Below are 18,959 nucleotides of genomic sequence, written 5' to 3' on the forward strand. Positions count from 1 at the left end.
GGCTTTGCAACATTTACTGAATTTCAGTTAACATTAAGTGAAGACAACAATTTAAAACATGCAAAGTTTAAGAAAAATATTTCTTATTAGAATATTTATGAAATATCCATGTATAGTATCACTGCATACATTTTGACTTCTTAATTGGTGAATGTATTACAGATGAGATATGTTAAAACCAATTCTTTCATTTAAAAATTTTAAGGTAACACATTGACAATTATAACTCCTTTAACATAATTTCAAGAGCTTTACAGACGATGTAATCTGGATTCTACTGCACAATTTGAGTGACTATAAAGTACTTTGGGGTTTTTAAAGACTGAGAAGCATTTCTCAAGGTTAGCTTTTCCAAACAGAAAGTTGAGTGTTACAAATTCCACCTCCCACGACCAGAGCTCACAGCCATTGGTCAGGGGCAACCCCACTGGCCCTGTGTCTGCAGTCACTCTGTGCCATTCCACCAAGTCGGAGCCAAGGGTGAGTTTTTACACTTGCTTTCTTCTTGGGTTAGAGACCTTTTTTCTACTATGACAACCTTTAAAAAATAATTCAACTTGCTTTCATATCTCATGGGCTTGGGTTTAGTTTTTCTATGTTTATATTTATATGATTCTTGGAAAATCCAAAATTCTGAATTAGCTTAGGAATTGATAACATACAGCAAAATAGTTAATCATAATAGTCATGACAGGTGCCAGTCAAATTATGATAGTTTCCAATATAGTCCTTAAATGAAGTGCCCGGACAGACCACATGCTTTGAAAGTATACACAGGCACTACTGATTATTATTGGTGGAAATGTTACAAAAAAGAAGAAAATGAGATTTCAGGTGTTTGAAAAATATACTGATCATACTAGAATTATGCATTTAGAATGTCTTTTTGAGCTATATATTTTAAAGTTTTATATAAGTATGTATTTTCAAGATATCATGAAATGGAGTCAAGTGGACAATTCTAAAATTTCAATGAAGACATTACATTAAATACTAATAAAATTACCCAGAAGAAGGAAAGTAGTTTTTTAACTAAACATGATACATGTTCTTCATATTTCTAAGATTCACATAGACCACATTACTGCTGGCAGCTTTAGGGGATATGCCAAATGCAGGTAAACCCTAATATGTAGATATTGATAATCAAATGTGGAACACAAAGAGAAAAAGAACCAGCAAGTGCATTTTTGGAACAATGCAAGTTACTAGAAATGTACAAGAAAAATACATATTCATTTAGGTTAGGAGTGGCTACTTTAAATGTTTCCCACTTGAAGGTGCGGGAATGGCTTCTGCAAGATTTGCAAATCACACTTTGTTATTAAGTAAGACTTTGTTAGTGATCGCCTCGAACAGTTCCAAATCTGCAATCCTGCAAAGATCTCTTCAAAGGCAGGTAAAACAGAGGCTTAGTTTATCCAGTGTGAATAAAAAATTTATTTGAAGAAAGCATAGAAAGGGATAAAAAGGAGCCCCTTGTACTGCTTCTTATTCTCAGAGGAATTTCATATCCTTCTGCCTAAACCTGCTTCATAAAGACTTCCTTTCAAGGAACTGAAGGTCAGTTTGTCTGCCAGTGCATTCAAGTTTGTAAGCAATGTTTACCACGAATTCTCTCTTATATGTGGGCAAAGGCACACACCATATGGACTGTTTTTAAATTAAACCCAAGAAGTGTATTCAAAATGCAAATCCTTTAAAATTAGACATCTTTGATAAAAAAAGCTTTTACAAATAATTAGCTTCCTCAATAAATAGTCAAGGGGTAACAAATTTGATAGGCCCAACTTAAATGTTTGAAGTTAAACATGAGAGTTTTTTATTAGAAACTAAAATGTATTCAAAGGAGTACCTATAGAACTACAATAATTAAAATGATAAGACCTTAATTGAATCCCCAAATGCATAGTGTTATCATGGAAAATGAAGATTGTGCTTATTAAAGAATTACAAAACCAAAGATTTCTTCAGTGCTGTATGTGTACAAACCCTACTCTAAAGGGTCTCGCCAAATAATGCCTGTCACACAGGTATTCCTATTGATTCTGAGTTTACACCTTAAATAGCTATTAAGAATTGAAATATAACACTGAGGACTAAATAACTTTCTGTTTTCTCCATTTAGTTTAGAACAAGTTTTGAAAAATAATACATGAAATGTTAATGCATGTGAATATTAAATGATCTATGTTTTAATAATACCTCAAGGCAACAAAAAAGTAAAAAGTCTTTATTATTGTGTCTGTAAATACCCTAGGCCTAAATGCACAAGAAACAGTTATGAGTCCTCATGAATGAGCAACTCCGTCTTGGTTTTCTCATTGTTAAACAGTATGACAGTGACATTGATCATCATCATCATCATCATCAACCCTACACTCCAGAGTTGATGCAACAATCTTAATAACCTAGCAGTGTAGAAGCTTCTGTGAATAAGTACATCACAATCTTTCTGCATCCCATTCTCCCCATGTTCCTCTATCAAGTAAAATCAACTTCACTGTAATTACCATATCTGCTGAAAACGTGGATAGGTTTGTGCACTAATTTGAACATCTGGTATCAATAGTCTCCAGAAGCCATGCAATTTCTTGTATTATGTTTATAAATTATTCATGTAAAAAAAAACTACCAGCTAGAGTTCCTCTGTGTTAACATTGATTTATCTATCATTCCTGGGTAGTGCCAACTATTCGTAAATTATTATCAATTAAACATTTATGCATTTTAATATTTTATGACTAGGAGAGTTTGCAAAATGAAAGCATTAGCAAGACTGGTTCTGGGACTTGTCATCTTCGATGCTGCCGTGGCTGCTCCAACTTTAGAGCCCATCAACTATGACTCAGAATCTTATGATGCCGCCTTGGAAGACCTGGATAATTTATACAACTATGAAAACATACCTATGGGTCAAGCTGAGGTACTTTTAAAAGCATTGCATGAGGAATTATTGGGCATTGTTTTCTTCAAAATATTTTTACTTATTTTTAAATTGAGATGTTCTGTCTTAATAATTTAATATGAACCTTTTCTCCAGAATGTTCAATCTGTTAGAGATGAACACTGAAACACTCTTGTGCTTTCTTGCAGCTTGCTCTTTTTCCTTTATATCTTCTCACAAAATTGGGAGATAAAAAGAGTTTTTTATCAAGTTAGAACAGAGAGAGTTAGAGGAAAGAGCAGTAGCCAGTAAGGAAAAGTAAAAATAATACATATGCAATGATAAAGAACTTTGGGAAGTTTGTGGTAAAGGAAAAAATTGTGAGGTTATAATACATTAGGAAATAAAAAGAATATAGGGTAAAAAACTGGTTTGGGCCATGACCACAGTCCAGGAGTGAACGCACCCCCCTAAAGGACCGCTTCTCTCTCAGCAGTGACGCAGGCATTGGCAAGGTTCCAGCCCACAGCTGATAAATCTGATCAGACAGTTCCTAATTAAATGCTAGGCTTTTTACATAACCAAAGAATACAGCTTAATTTTTCTGAATCAGAAAACAAACAGACCTTGAAATGCTGGAGTATAATTAATGTACAACATTGACAAAAACTAATTGAGGATAATAAAAGGGAAATTGCATCATGTTTAAAGGATTGTAACATGTTGTGCAGTGGTTCATGTGTAAGTCTTCTTAGAATAACTGCTTTTGATAACTAGGAAAATGAAATATTTAGACAAACATGTATTTAAATTGTATGGAATTTATATACATCATTATTAAGATATAAATAAACATGCTTATTGCTTTTGTTGACTTATGGAATATAAGAATCAGAATTTCACAATACAATAGTTTTCACAAGTCTTCTCCCCTCACCCTATTTTTCTCTCCCTATCTTTTTCTCATTTGTCTTCATTTTCTTGCACCACTCCCACCCTCTCTCTGTCTCTGTCCCACTTTTCAGTAAAGTTTTAGGCTTGACAGTAGACCACTTTTCTTCTGTACATTGGATGTGACTCTATTTTCTAAGGCTTTATTAATATTTACTCTTTGATTTACTTCCCTGTGTGACTTTATGTTAAGGAAATTTCTGTTGAGAATTTATAATCAATAACTAATCTTGCTGCCTGTGATCTTTATATCTTCAACTTAATGTATGAATATAGAGTATATAGAAGAAAACTTTCTAGGCTTAACTTACCTACTCTGCTTCTTTTTTCCATCTTTCATAATTTTTAAAAAAATCAGTACATATCTACAACAGTCTAGCAAGTTAAATATTTTAATATAAACTTATCTATCACTTATCCAAAAAGTATTTAAGACCAAAGAGGTTTGGTGAGTACCATAGGTGAATCCTCTATTTTCAGTAGGACACTGAGGAGTAGATTCAAGGGTCTGCATATTCCCTTCAGAAGACCAAATGCATGATAGAAGAAATACTGCTTGAAACCCAGGCTGCCTTAGGTAAAACTGTGATATCAGTGAGCTTTATCTTCAGATTCCTTTAAAGCCACTCCTTATTGTCAGGATGCTTTTTGCTGTTCAGGGGGCTGTAGACACCCTTGTGAGATTTTGAAACTCTTCCTGCCACAAAAAATGTAGGCTAATAAATATATCTATAAAATGGTAATTTCATATACAACCTTTCCTCAGGGTTCTTTTATTCTGTAATAACAACCTTCTTTCAAGATGCCAAATATGTGGCATCATATCCTTACATACCCCAGCCCTTATGCCATGCAAACATCCTGATTTTCTCACAGGCCTAAATAAGCTCAGAATTCTATCAACCGAGGGCTCCGGAGAGCCACCGATAATCCTGTGGTTGATTAAATATATAATCATCCCTGATTTAACAATCCTTTGTGGTAAAGTCACATTATAAAACATGTGCAATCTAATGAATGAACTGAAATAACAAGCAAAATAGAGACAGACTCATAGATGGAGAGCAGGATGACAGCTAAGGGGGTAGGGGTAGAGGGATTGAGCAAAAAGGAAAAAGGACTCATGGACATGGACAACAGTGTGGTGATTGTGGGGAGGAGTGGGCATAAGAGAGCTAAATGGTAATGGAAAAAATATAATAAAAAAGAAAAAATACCACATGAATTTAAGAAAAAAAGAAAACCAATTTATAGATAGATGATTTAATATACATACACATGTGCTATGATAATAAAACACATTTGAAGACATAAACTATATATGATTTTAAAAAATACAAGGTTTGTCCAATAGCAGAAATCATTCAACCCATTCAGCCAACACCTATGAAAAAAATTCCAAAAACAATATGATAAATAAGATGACATGAGGAACAAAATTCCGAAGAACTTTAGCTTAGATATTTCTAAATTATCAATATAGATTGCTTTATAGACAAAGAACTGATATATATATATGTGCATATATGTATGTGTGTATATATATATGTATGTGTATATATATATACATATATGTGTGTATATATGTATGCATATATATATATATAATTCCTCATGGGAAGATAAGAAGTAAGGCCAATAGACCCAGTCTTGTGAATGGATTCTAAAATACAGTTACTCATGACACTAATTTCTTGAATACAGTCTTGGAAGTTCATATTCTGGTGACTCCTGGTAATATTGTTTATCTAACCTTTAGAATGAAGGGCAGTTGTTCCACGAGTTCTTGATGCTATGTGACACTTTTGGAATGAACATTGGTAATACACCCATATTGGAATCAGTTGATGAAAAAATTGATGCTAAATAAAGTACATGGAAAATGGTGAGGTCGGATGCATCACTTTTTGTCCTCAATGCCAAGACTATGGTTCTGCCCATAGAAAAGATAACTTATATTCTAAAATTGTAAGTTTATGAGATAACTGAACAAGCTTCTAAATGCCAGTTTCTTTCTGATACATTCTAACACTTGGTATCTTAGGCCAATAGAATAGACCTTTGGTCTAGGCTTTGAATTGTTAATCCTTAAGGCTTTTGACTTACATGATAGGCAGAATTCTAAGATGTCCCCTAAGTGGCCCATCCCCTGGTGTGCCCATGCCCTCTATAATTCTTGACATCACAAATTTATTTGGGTATTACTCTTGCAATTAGGTTCTGTTATATAATCTAGGAGATTATCTCGGTCAGCCTGACCTAAACTCCTGAGTCCTTTAAATCAGTGTCTTGGAGTTAAGGACAAAATTTGAAGCATGAGAGAAATTCAGTGCAAGGGAAGCTGTTGCTAGCTGCTGTACAGATAGATGGGTCCACATAGCAAGGAACGCAGAAGTCTTGAGATGTTGAGGGAAGCTGACAGCCAGCAAGCTTACAGGGACCTCTGGCCTACAGATATAAGAAATCCCGAGCTCCACATGAAATTACAGACCCAGCCACCACCTTAATTTTGACCTTGTGAGGCCCTGAAAAGAGAGTGCAGTCAAGCCAGCCCTGGATTTCTGACCCACAGAAACTGTGAGTTAAAAAATGAGTACAAGTTTAAGCTGCTCAGTTTATGGGATTTATCATGCAGCGATAGAAAACTAATAAAATATGTAATAAATAAACATTTTTTTCTGAAAACCAAATTTGAATTTGCTGCTGTAAGGCTTGCATTTGTGAGTCCAATGGTTTATCTGGTCAATGAGCTAAACCACCCCTTGAACCTCGGGTTTAGACTCTCCATAGGGCTTTATTGATTTTCACCAGTGGTGGTATGTTTATTACCTCTTCAAGGGTTGGAAAAAGGTCATGAAAATATTTCTTTTTTTGAAAATTATATATAGTAATAATATTCCAGACTGATGATGTGTGATTTCTGATAACTTAGAATATCCAGGACCTGGTGAATTCTATATTAGGAACAGATTTTAGGCCCAGCAATTCTATCATAAAACTCTATGCTACCCAGTGGATACCTTTGTTTGTATGACATAAAAATTGTTGCAATTTTTACTGAGCCTTTATTTTACTTTAATGGTATGAATAGGATGTGATTATAAGCCATAAGACTCCATATAGACTTTTTGCTTCCTGATGAATAATAGTTAATCCTGATTGAGCACTTGTTATGTGCCAGATGCTGTTCTAGGCATTTCACGTGTATTATCTCCTTTATTTCTCAACAAAACTACAAAGTGCTGTGGTTATTCCCAATGAATAGATGAAGACAATAGACAAAGAGCAGGTAAGGAACCTGACTCAGATTGCACAGGTATATAATCATTGTGATGTATCTTCTCATATCAGGAAATAATCTTCAGCAGGTTAATAAAGAATTGTATTACCTCCCTCCATTTTCTACCATTTCCAAATCGTCCTTTTGACTTGGTACTGGTTTTAGCTCCAGCACTCCTAAAAGAGAGAGAAAAGATTCTTTTATGGGTGAATAATGTGAAATAGAAGTAACCTTTATAGACAACTGACTATTACCTAATTACTACAAAAAAGGATAACTTAATACTCTCTACTTTAAAGAATAATTGTGAATAGGCATTCTCCAACATATATCTAAGTTATGGGCAATAGCATAAATATATATTATTTTATTATATTGACATATGTAATAGCACATATAAAGGGTGAGGCAAAAGTAAGCTTATGGTTGTGAGTACATGAGACAGTTTATTCTTTTATTATTTATTAATTATTGTATTATTTTCCAGACTCACCCCTGGAAACCAACTTTTGCCCCATCCTGTATATATCACACATCTGGTTGCCTAGAAAGGATCCAGAGGAACATTTTGCTATTGTCCTTAAAGAGTTCATTAGAAAACTGCATAGTTTAAAATTTAATGTTCTTTGAGTGGCTTGTAGATTGTGTTTTTGACCAAGGTAGGTATTTGGTGTTTCCATTTTCATGGTACAGTTTGGTGGTTATTGATTGCCCATTTCTCATTGATTGCCCTGCCCATTAATACTTTCTTTACCCAGAAAAGTTCTCAGTGACTCTGCTGAAGGAAATAAACTTCTATTCCCCTGTAAAATGTCCTTGACTCCATTAAGACAATTAGACTCCTGCTTACCCGCACTACATTACTTTAGTCTTATCTAATCACTTGTCCTTAAGCACACATGCAGTGTCTTTGAATCTTCACGAAACGTCAAGGATGTTACACGCCAGAGTCCATGAAGCACATTTGACTGCATGTGCTGTAGGGCAGTGAGGACGGCATTTTCAATGACACTTCACAACACCTTTCATGAGGACATGGAGGACAGTGTTCTCCCAGCCCTCAGTGTCAGAGTGGGCTGCAACTTTTAAGGAACTTTTCTTTTTATTTTCTGTCCTCCATCTAGTAACTCAGTGTGGTTGTCGCTTTGCTCAGAACCCTAGAGCTTAATTTTCACCTCATTCTTCCCTGGTTTCATGTCACTTCCCCCAACTTTCTTCTCCTGTGATCCTCATCTCCTCACATAAATGTTTGAAGTAGATGTGGAATGAGCTAGGGCATGCATTCATAAATAAACACAGCTAATAAAAAGCATTAGTAGTAATTGAATAACAGGGAATTTCTTGTATGAGGTTTGCTTTCTTTTCTATAACTCGCTATTGATTTTAAAATTAAGGCCAATTTTTTCTTTCATAGAGAGAACAAGTAGATGGATTGTTTAAAACCATCCTTATAAAGAAAACTTCCATTAAAACAAATAAATTTAGCTTTAAAAACAGCACTAGTAAGAGAAGAAGCTATAGGTTTCATCAAATGAATTAAAATTAAATTTCGTGGAGTTGTAGGAATGGGAGAGAACTCAGTGAAGGCAACTGTATCAATTAACAATTGAGCAATGATTTCCTTTCTCTTGTTATCAGGATGATATGGTGCCCATACAAAATGATTTTGTGATATGTGTTGATGCCCTGTAACACCCGAAATTACTTAAGTAGAATCCAACTAATTTTGGACTACTTATATTAATTAATATCTAGTTTAGACAATGATATATAAGAAAGATATTAAAATTAGGTTATCTAAATATAATAAATTGGTATAGAACATTTTAATGCTAATGGATGGCTTGTTTCAAAAAATTATCTATGTATTTTCTGAAAAAAAGGCTAAGTCAGTAATATTCTACTATTTATTTTTATCTCTATACTTGAAATTGTGCCTCACTTTGGACAATTTATATATTATGTCTTGAAGTTTTAAACATATGGTTTGCATACAAAACATCTCTAATTGGAGGAAGTGACTTGTTCAAATTACTTGTTAAAGTTTCAGTCAACCTGAATTAGATATTATTTTCAGGATATAGTGGGGGAAAAGCAGCGTTTCTCTTCACTCTTCTTCACTGAAGACACTGTGGAGGGCCGGGGGGAAGAGCGGTGCTGACGAGCTTTCAGTGTGCTTGTCTGATTGACTTTCCATATGCTTCTCTTAAAGACAGTGGTAAACCGTTCGATTCTCAGTTTAAGCTATTTGAATACGTTTAAAAAAGTGAAGCAACAAAACTATACAATTTTGTAAGATCATCAGGAAAAAAGAAAAGAACTCTGATAATATTTGCCCATGACTTTATTGTGTTTATTTGTATTATAATTATTTATGAGACCACAAATCTAAGTTAATTCTCATAACTAGCCCCTGAAATAAGACCTAATCATTATTATTACTATTATTATTTTATGAGCAACTGAGGATCAGAATTTTGCCCAAGGTTATTTAGCTACAAAGTTGCACGGTAAAATTTAAACCAGATTGATTCTGTTAATGCCAAACCAGAGAGACTTTGGCATTGAAAGCATCCATTATTGTTCTGCTTCTTCTCTTTAATCTTTAATTTTTGTTTGCTGTGTCCAATATTAAGGTTTCTTTTCTTTGAAATTAAGTAATTTGATTATTAAGAATCAGAAAAACAAGAATTTGCAAGTGATTACAATGAACATAATATCTAAGCAACTCTCTTAGCTGTCAAAGTATTTAAGGGAGAGGGAGGTAAGATGATCCTTCTGAACTGAAAGCTGCTTTGTCAGAAATGTGGGGACCGAGCAATCTTTGCCAAACACATTTCGTCCTCATCCATTTTCAAGATAAAATAGAAAACAAGATACAGCTTTCATTGCTAGTGTTCGTGCTCACATTTTTTGAGATAATTAATATGATCACTTAAATCAATTTGAGCACTAGACTTAGGTTTAAAACAGAATTCCATTGGGCTTACCATATTTACAGGCCCGTGTGTGAACCCATAAGGATATTTTTCAGTAACCCAGGTGGAAAGGCTCAGAGACTTGTAATATGTTTGGGAACCAATTGTTGACATAATGGTAACAACACAGAATAGCTTCAAGATTTATTATCGACTAGTGGGGCAATTGGGGAGAAAAATGAGTTTAAAATTCTGTCTTGTTGAACAAAAAACTTAGTGTATGCTTCAGTGAAAATGCAGAGTAAAAAACATTCTGCATTTCAAATGATTTAAAAAAAGAGAGACAGGTTTATAATTTGAATATTATCTGCTGAAGGACTGGACTTGCTGGTTCGGAATTTACTGCACAGTGGGAATCCTGAACCAAGTAAATAAACAGGCAAGGACAGTTTCTTCCCAATCCGGCTCGGCCTGTGCCCTTGAACCGTTAACACACACACTGCAAAGATGGGAAAGAAACCCCTGGCTCTGAGTGTTGCTCATGTGTGCAGCCATTCTCTGCGTGGAGGGCGGTTTTTCACACTGTTGAGTGAAATGGACTTTGGAGTCAGACTCCCTTTGTATGAGTCCTAGGTCCCTCACAGAAACTGTGGCCTGGGACAGTCGTACAACCCCTCTGCGCTTCAGCTTCCTACTTACAAGATACCTAGTGAAAATTACATAAGAAACTTATTAACTGTTTCACTTATAGCCTGGCACTTAGCAAGTTTAATAAATGTTAGCTTTCCTATCAAATCACGTGTTCAGTCAGCAGCCACAGAATTGTATCCACTGGTGACCAGGAAGTCTTCACAGAAGAGATGGGGTTTGAGCTGTAGTGAAGGCTGACTCAGTTGGGCATGGGTTCATTTTAAATCTGCTTACTAATCTTTTGCTGAGAGCCAGGAACAAGGGCTGGTGAATTAGATCGAGTCCCTCCTTGCTCCTCAGTACCACCCAGTCTAGTCATCTTATAAACACCCGATTTCAATGCGATAGAGGAAGTTAAAACAAGATAAATATAAACAAGATCTGTAGTTATCTATTGGGACATAAGGTTTCTATGTCCTAAAATACATACATACATACATATACCGAGAAATTATGTCCCCAGATCTGTCACCAGTCACTGTCCTGACAGATAATCGGAGATACAAATTACTTAACTTGTGTTTATCCACCACCTTTTCTGAATAATATTTAAGGTTCCTTATATGAATAAATGCTACATTGTGTATAAAATGGACATATAAACATATAAAATAAATATAAACATATAGATAAAATATCAATGTACAATAATATCTCACTGTATAAAATACATGATATAGAGTACATTGTATTATATTCTCTACAATGTTCTCTTATATTATTTATTATTTGTTATATTACACTATGCTAACAAAATATAAATTAAGAAAGTGAAGCAAGATAGAAATAAGAATTGGGAACATGATATGAAACCAGGAGTCAGGTCCACATATGAAAATGCATACTACTTTGTATTATGATATACACATATATATAAAGAATATTAAAGGTTTTCTAGGCAACGTGCTAGGGTTTAAGGGACCTGACACATGCTTTTCCTATACCCTACTTAACTTCAGAGTCATTTGAGAGACAGAAATGGAACTCCGACAAATGAGTTCAAAATACCCTCCTTATTACTGACAAAATCTAAATTGAAATGTATGACTTAGGTCTGAAGCAATGATGACCTTGCTAATACAAAACCCCAAAATAGACTAGGTCATCAAAATACCTAAGGTTGGTCAACCACAGGCCTCAAAACAGTGCCTGAGTTAGCAAAGCTGAGTGCGTGTGCGGAGGGGCGAAAGAGGATGTGTGACCTCAACGGACAGGCAATGCCCCTCAAAGGGAAGATGAGTCGCCTAGGCCTAGTTCCCCCCTCAACACACCAATTGCCCTAGTCATTCTTGCTCCCCAGGAAAGGTAAGTAAAGGAGCCAACCGAGGATGCACCCACCCACCAGGAGGGTGGTTTCTCAAGCCATTAGGCTTAACCATTATAATCAGTATAGCTCTCACCTTCAAGAGAGAAAATCAGCCTGCTTATTGGACAGTCATGCTCATACCTTCCTGAGACCTACCCCCATGCCCACCCACTACTCTTGGATATCCTCTGGCAGTCTGTAGATTTGACCCTGGGAGGCTCTGAAATGGATCTGAGAGCAACAGTGAATGTGTCTCAAAGGCCTCTCTACCTGAGATTGACGTTTCACTCTCAGTTCCAGGTGCTGACTGAAATTGCATCAGGCCACATTATCTAATACAGAGCTTATGAGACATTCTGTGATGAAATTAAATGCTAAGTAACTATACCTCAATAATACAATTCTAGAAACATAAAGATGGCACGTTTATATACACCTCCCTTACTTCCATGAAGTTTTTGAGGAAAAATAAAAGACTACAGATGAACAGTTCTTGCAAGTTAAAGTCTAAACTTGTTTAAATCTAAAGAGACTGCAGTACAAATTCAGAATTGCTCATCTTGTGGTTTAAAAGCCCAAAGAATATGCAGTCCACAACACCCCTCCCCGGTTCCTTCTGCTTCATCTCAGCTAGAAGGATTCTCAGTGCCTGGTTCAAGCTGGATTCTTTCAATAACTGCAGCCTGAAGGGACTTTTCCAGATACAGATGTACTCCCTTCAGAGGCACATAAGTTGTTATTGGTTCATTTCCAAGTCTCCCGTGACTTTGATGTTTAAAGAGAATGAAGCATTCATTGCACACATATTATCATCACGACACTGACCCTAACCCCCACCAAATTTAAAGAACAAGTTAACTCTGAGTCCCTAAAATAGTTATTCTAGATAAAAGCATAGTCCCAAAACCAGTGCCTGGTGCTGCCAGAGACGCAAGAAGAGACTTGGTGGTAAGTCAGAAGGTGGAAGAAATCTTGGTATAGCTTCATCCAGAGGTTGCTCAGCTTATGTTCATTGTTTTTAGTCTGCAATCTTTGAGCTCGAACACAATTTGGAGGAATTTCCCGCCAGGAGTTGAATGATGGCACTGCTTTACCATCATTAGAGGAGTTCTTCTCCAAATATGGTCCTGAGCTGCCGGCATCCGCATCGCCTGGGGGTTGGTCAGGAAAATGCAAATTCTCAGATCCCACTCCAGACCTAATGAATCAGAAACTCTAGAGCAGGGCCCAGCAATCAGGGGGTGTAAGAAACCCTCTAGCTCACTGTGATGAACCTAGGATATGAGCACCACATGGCCTTTATCTCAGGGTAACTTTTGAGATCCTCCTGTTTTCTTGCATAGTTTTTAAACATACAATGGTGGCAGGCCCAGACATCAGGTCTACTTGAAGCTTCTTTTTGTTTTGTTTTGTTTTCCTGCATACTCAAAACCTTTCGATTCCATTTTTCTGCAGCCCTAGGTTTCTGGCACCTGATGCCGCATTTAGTTTGTGTATGTCAGGTGACAGACTCTCTTTGGAGCGAGAATTTTCACCCAGGGCGGAGGGCTCTCCAGCCTGGAGGCTGTGTACCCCACTGGCTTCTAACCCCTGCTTCCTGCTATGGAACTCATGAAATTTACCTCCCAGAGAGTTTCCCCTTTTCTCCATGTTTTTTGTTCTGTTTTATTTTGTTTTTTCAGCTGAAGAAACAAGCTCAGCAGATTTCTGAACTGACACTGCTGTTGATGTTTCTGAAGCCTGCGGCCCTCGGGAGCCTAAAGACAAATGATCCTGCTAACATATCCCCGCCAAGACTTAACATTTCAGAGTTCCAGGACTTAATTGGCATTTCTGTCTCCAGCATCCTAGTCTGCAGAATAAGTTTTCCCTCTAGTGTGTTGGTTCTCAATCAACCTTGGCCATATATTTGAATCACTTGTAGAGTTTTTAAAATCCTAATGCCTGGGCCACACCCAGACTATTGAAATCAGAATCTCTGGATGGGGAGGGAGGGGGCATGCAGATTTAGCGTTTGACTTCTCTTAGCTGTTCTTTCAGTGTGAGTCATTTACTATTTTTGTTTAACCAGTTTAATATGCTTTTCCCTTTGGTCCCTTTACTTCTCTAGAACTGCATGCTGAATGAGTGCCTTCTCTCTTCTTTCTGGCCCAGACTATTGTTTTTCTAACACAGTTCTCTACATTTTGTCTTGTGGCATCATCCATCGAGACAGATAAAAATAAATCAGCAAATCACAAATTTGCCAAAATAACTTTGTCCATGAAGATTTTAGAAATTTTCGTATTTTTGAGTTGGATAATCTGTCACACAAATTTCCAACCCAGGATTGGATTTGGCCTGTCGCTGTCCTGCCTAGCCCTCCAGTAATATGCCTAATTTTCACTGGATCTTCCTCCCTTCCACAGATTTCTTATTCGAACACTCTCGAGGCACATTACAGTGAACGCATCTAGAGTTCGCTAGGAGCAGTGAGGCTTACACTGTGTTTGTTGAGGTCCGCACACACGGGCCTTGAAGTCATGCCAGGACTTTTGCTTGGTACTGTTGTCGCCCAGTAGATTGTACAACATAAGATGAAGATTGGGGGTGGCCCTAAAGGGCAATCACAGTGACGTCATGCCAATCTCTCTGCTCACAGTCAATATGGTCTTTAAAGGGGTAAATGGTATGTAATCAAACATATATTACTCACATGCAACATATATGAGAAGAACAAAGAAAATATGTCTAAAAGATATTGCAGCTGGATCAAATACTTTTTTATAAGTGTGTTCTCTTTAGAGTTATCAAAACTCGGATTAAAGGCATAAATATGAAAGAGGAGATAAAGTCCAGGATATTTAAGATAAAAAAAATTCTCTACTATAACTTTATGGAATCTACAACATATATAGAATGGGGATTTAAGGGGATTGATATGTTTTGGTATTGAGAGAACAAAAGGAAGATCATAGACAATCAACTACTGTTCAGCAGCCTTCTCTTACTGGCAGGGTGATTTCTATCATGCTAATGACTCAAAACAAATGATGGAAAACAAATTGAAAGATTTTGACCTTGAAAAATCAGCCCCTTCTTTACCTTATGCTATTATACAGCTGACTTCCCTGGAGTCCTTTGCTGTGGTTCTGGGGTCGTCACCAATCTCTGGGTTATAAGTAGGTTCCCCAGTGAGAGTGCCGTGACTGCAGAGAACGTCTCAGTGGCCGGGAGAGGACTCTGGGTAGCAGTCTGGTTTAGTACCATGTTTTGAGTTTGTTTAAAGTAATTCTGCCTCTAAGAGATAAAGTTAGGCTTTTAAATTTGTAAAATGTTTCCAGGCTTTGCCATTGATTCTGAGCAGTAGAAAAAATGTTAATGTAATAATTAGCTCTTTTAAAAACAATTAGCTATAAGCTGGTCCTCCCTGGGACATCCTCTATAAATGCACAAGTGTTTTATTCAGAATACTCTAAGATAATATACACATCATCATCATCATCATCATCATCATCAGTGAGTGGAAGTTTAATGCAGAGAAGTTCTACAAATTAAAAGGCATGGTTTATTATAATTTCTGCCTTAATAAAGGCTTTGTGTCAGGATAGAAAAGATTAAAACTTTAAAAAAGCAATACTAAATTACTTCATCATAAAATAAAAAGCTAGAGCTTGGAAAGTTCAAGTTTCTTGTTTCTCAGTCCAACTGCTTTGTTTCAATTACTGTGATTGACTCCCTCCCCCCATCCCATTCTCAGGAGATTACTGATTTCAGCCTACACCAAATCGTCCTTCTGGCAGTATTAATGGGGAACAAGGGCAGTAAGGGTAAAGGGAACATGAACTGGCTTAGCTGTTAGATAATGTTACTAAAGTTTTTTCCAAAGTTTCTTACCAATATTATTTGGGGGCATTCGATCAGGACTAGATGATACATTTGTGAGAACTAGATATTAGAAACCTATTACATTTCTGGAGCCTAAGGGGGTGTTCATAGGAGCCCTGAACAAACTGGGATAAGTCTTTCCAACGACTAAAAATAGAATATTATCATTTTCTGGCAACAACAGCAACAGCAAAGAAAAGAAACACGTGAGCAACCACAAAAAAGTGCTGAGGTTGCAGAAGAAACAGACTAGAGAGTATGATTAAATGAAACCTTCAAGTCACCAGCTCTTATTACTTGTGCATTGGATTTTTCACTTAAACAGTACAGTAAATACAAAGAAGCATTACCATTTAAAATTATGAATTTACGAAGAACAATCATACATCAGAATATATTTTTTTAAAAACTAAAAAAGCATGTATACCTTTTCATAAATCATATGTAATATTCTAGCCAGTGAATATCAAATGCTGTGATCTTATACAATTTTGATTTAAACAAAAAAAACACTAATGTTGGCATTTGACCAGAAGACACTTAGAATTATACAAATGTATTCATTTTGATTTAATCAAGTTAATTAAATACTGAGATTTTAAAAATTAAGAAGTCAAAATACAGTCAATTTCCTCAAATTTAGTAGCATAATATTTCAGGAAGTACTAAACAAAGGAGCCAAGATCAAAGAACAATTATTTGTAAGAGAGAAATCACAATAGGAAAGACAAAAAATGTACATTTATTTTTTCCTAAAGTTAATGACATGTACAAGGTAAATTAACCCATAAAATGTTAAACATTGTCCCCTCACCATAATTAGAAAGTGGAAAAGAAAACAAACATTGAAAGGGTCTATATCAGGGCAAATTACATTAGCAGCTATAACAAATGATGCCAAAATCCCAATGGCTGAACACAATAGAAGTTTGTGTCTCGCTGACCATACTGTCCGGCGCAGGGCAGCAGGTTTACTGTCCTCCAAGCAGTTATTCAAGGATTCACACTTCTTTTATGCCAGAAGTTCACCATCTTCACTTTAGGAAGTCGAGTTCACAGTGGTATCTTCTTTGACAGTTTGAGAGAAAGGAAAGTATGTGTAGAAAGTGTACTTGCTTTTTACCGATTGGGACCATATGCGGCACATTACTTCTCCCTTTCCACTGTCCAGAACTAGCCACGTGACCCAATCTAGATTCAAAGAAAATGGAAAATACATTTTAGCTAAATATCCAGGAGACAAATGCAAACAGTTTGATGAATACACGGAATTGTCTCAGACATCATGTTTAACTAGGCTAAAGTTTTATTCTGACATAGTACTTATTTCTCACAAAAGTGAGAAAAAATTATAATAAATGCCGTTTAAATTTTACAACCTGCCTACATTAATGTGACATGATATTTTCACACTTGTCAATTTCAGGAGAAGATTGATTGACTGTCAAGTGCTCCCACAGGGCTGCACGTCCTCCATATGGTCTTCAGCCTTCAGGTTCAGTCTTCCAGTTCATACATAATCGGTTATAACCGGATCAGACTGCAGGTTGATGAATGATCCCCATCAAAGATCACATGAGACTTAAAATATAAACAAGAAAGCCCATTTATGAGTTTATCATGAGAATAGTAATTTCCCAGTAATGATAATGTTCACTTTTCCTATCTAGGACTTCTCTTTCTCAGAATGAAGGTGCCTAAAAAGCTAGATTATTCAGAAGAATTTTATCTGGCTGAATACAGAATCAAAATTAAGGAAGTGAAGCAGTCCTGTAGCAAGACTGATCAGCTTCAAACCGTGGTCTTAACTACTTACAAGCTGCGTGAGCTCAGGCAATTTATTTAGTTCTACTTCTCATCTTGCACTTAACAAATCTACCAAACACGCTCAATTATTGCACTTCTACACAGTTGTTCTGAGGGTGACACTGATTAATAGAAAAAGCATAGCAGTTCTTCTTACATAGTGAGTATTCAATACATGGCAATTATGTTCAGCTAACCCACAATGAGATCAAGGGAAATCTCTTTTCTCTGCGTCAGAGACGGTCTCTTTAGTGGCTGTATTGTTTGTGTTCCACAAGTTTAATAGATCTCTCCAACAAACAGTGTTAGCCACAAAAACACACTCTTTCCCCAGACTGGATTCTCACAGGCTGCCATCTTCTTCAGTTTGCTTTTTCTTTGTTGAGCTACACTGTCATCCCTAAGAGTCGGGAGAGAAGCTGGGCCCAGGGGCTAGGGGAAAATGGTCTCTTCTCACTGTGCATTTTTAAGGTCAGTTTCGCATCATGAGAACAACCTAAATTTAATGTCTTCGGGTGAGAACCTCCCTGTGATTCTGTCCTTGACCTTGTTTTATATGCTAAAATCTGAATTTTTTCTTATTCTAGTAAAACAATTACATCTTTATTTTTCAAAGAATATCAATAAATCAGCTAGGATCTTGGCGTATATATATGCTTTCACTTTCTTTTTCCTTAGGGATTTACTGGATTGTCTTTTTTCCCAAATTGTACATACAAGCAAAGAAAAGATTAATCAAAATTTCTCATCTCTGCCTAAAGTGATGTGTTGAGTCAAAATTGTAGGAATTGTGGCTGAGGTAAAGAGGACGGGAAGAAAGATGAGGGAAACCTTGGTGTCAGCGTTAGTTGATCTCTTAGAATTTGCCCGCATTCTGCAGGATCGTTCCCGTCCATAAATCCAGGGAGCACCATTCACAGAGAATGCCAAATGAACAGTGCCTCTCAGAGTCGTGCAATGGAGCGGCTCTGACTTTAGGCAAGTAATTCCACCTTTCCCTAAACCACAGACGATACCTCACCAAAATCCTTGGATCAGCAGTAGACTTAAAACCAGTTTCATCTAAAGAGGTCAAAGCACACCTCCTTTAGTTTCCCTTCCCGGTGCGTTTGCCCCTATAATGAAGATCCGCTGGCAGACATGAAGATGTCTGAGCTGGAACTAATCTCTTTTCACGCCTGCTCTCTCATGCACGTTGTTAAAATATTTTATTACTCTGGTATCCAAATCAACCCTTAAAGTCGCCGCAGCGTT

The 18,959-nt window shown here is 36.5% G+C and overlaps 1 protein-coding gene across 1 annotated transcript in view; it reads left to right on the forward strand.

Annotated features, from left to right (window-relative positions):
* The first annotated feature begins 448 nt into the window (after positions 1–448).
* Positions 449–18,959, forward strand: part of EPYC (epiphycan) — a 39,455-nt gene continuing 20,944 nt past the window's right edge. Inside the window, exons 1-2 of the mRNA XM_024559278.3 lie at positions 449–480; positions 2,749–2,926. Of these exons, the coding sequence (XP_024415046.3) occupies positions 2,762–2,926 (165 nt within the window). The 5' untranslated portion in view covers positions 449–480; positions 2,749–2,761. The remainder of the gene's footprint in view (positions 481–2,748; positions 2,927–18,959) is intronic.

Source organism: Desmodus rotundus, chromosome 3, assembly GCF_022682495.2.
Source record: "Desmodus rotundus isolate HL8 chromosome 3, HLdesRot8A.1, whole genome shotgun sequence".
Lineage (NCBI taxonomy): Eukaryota > Metazoa > Chordata > Mammalia > Chiroptera > Phyllostomidae > Desmodus > Desmodus rotundus.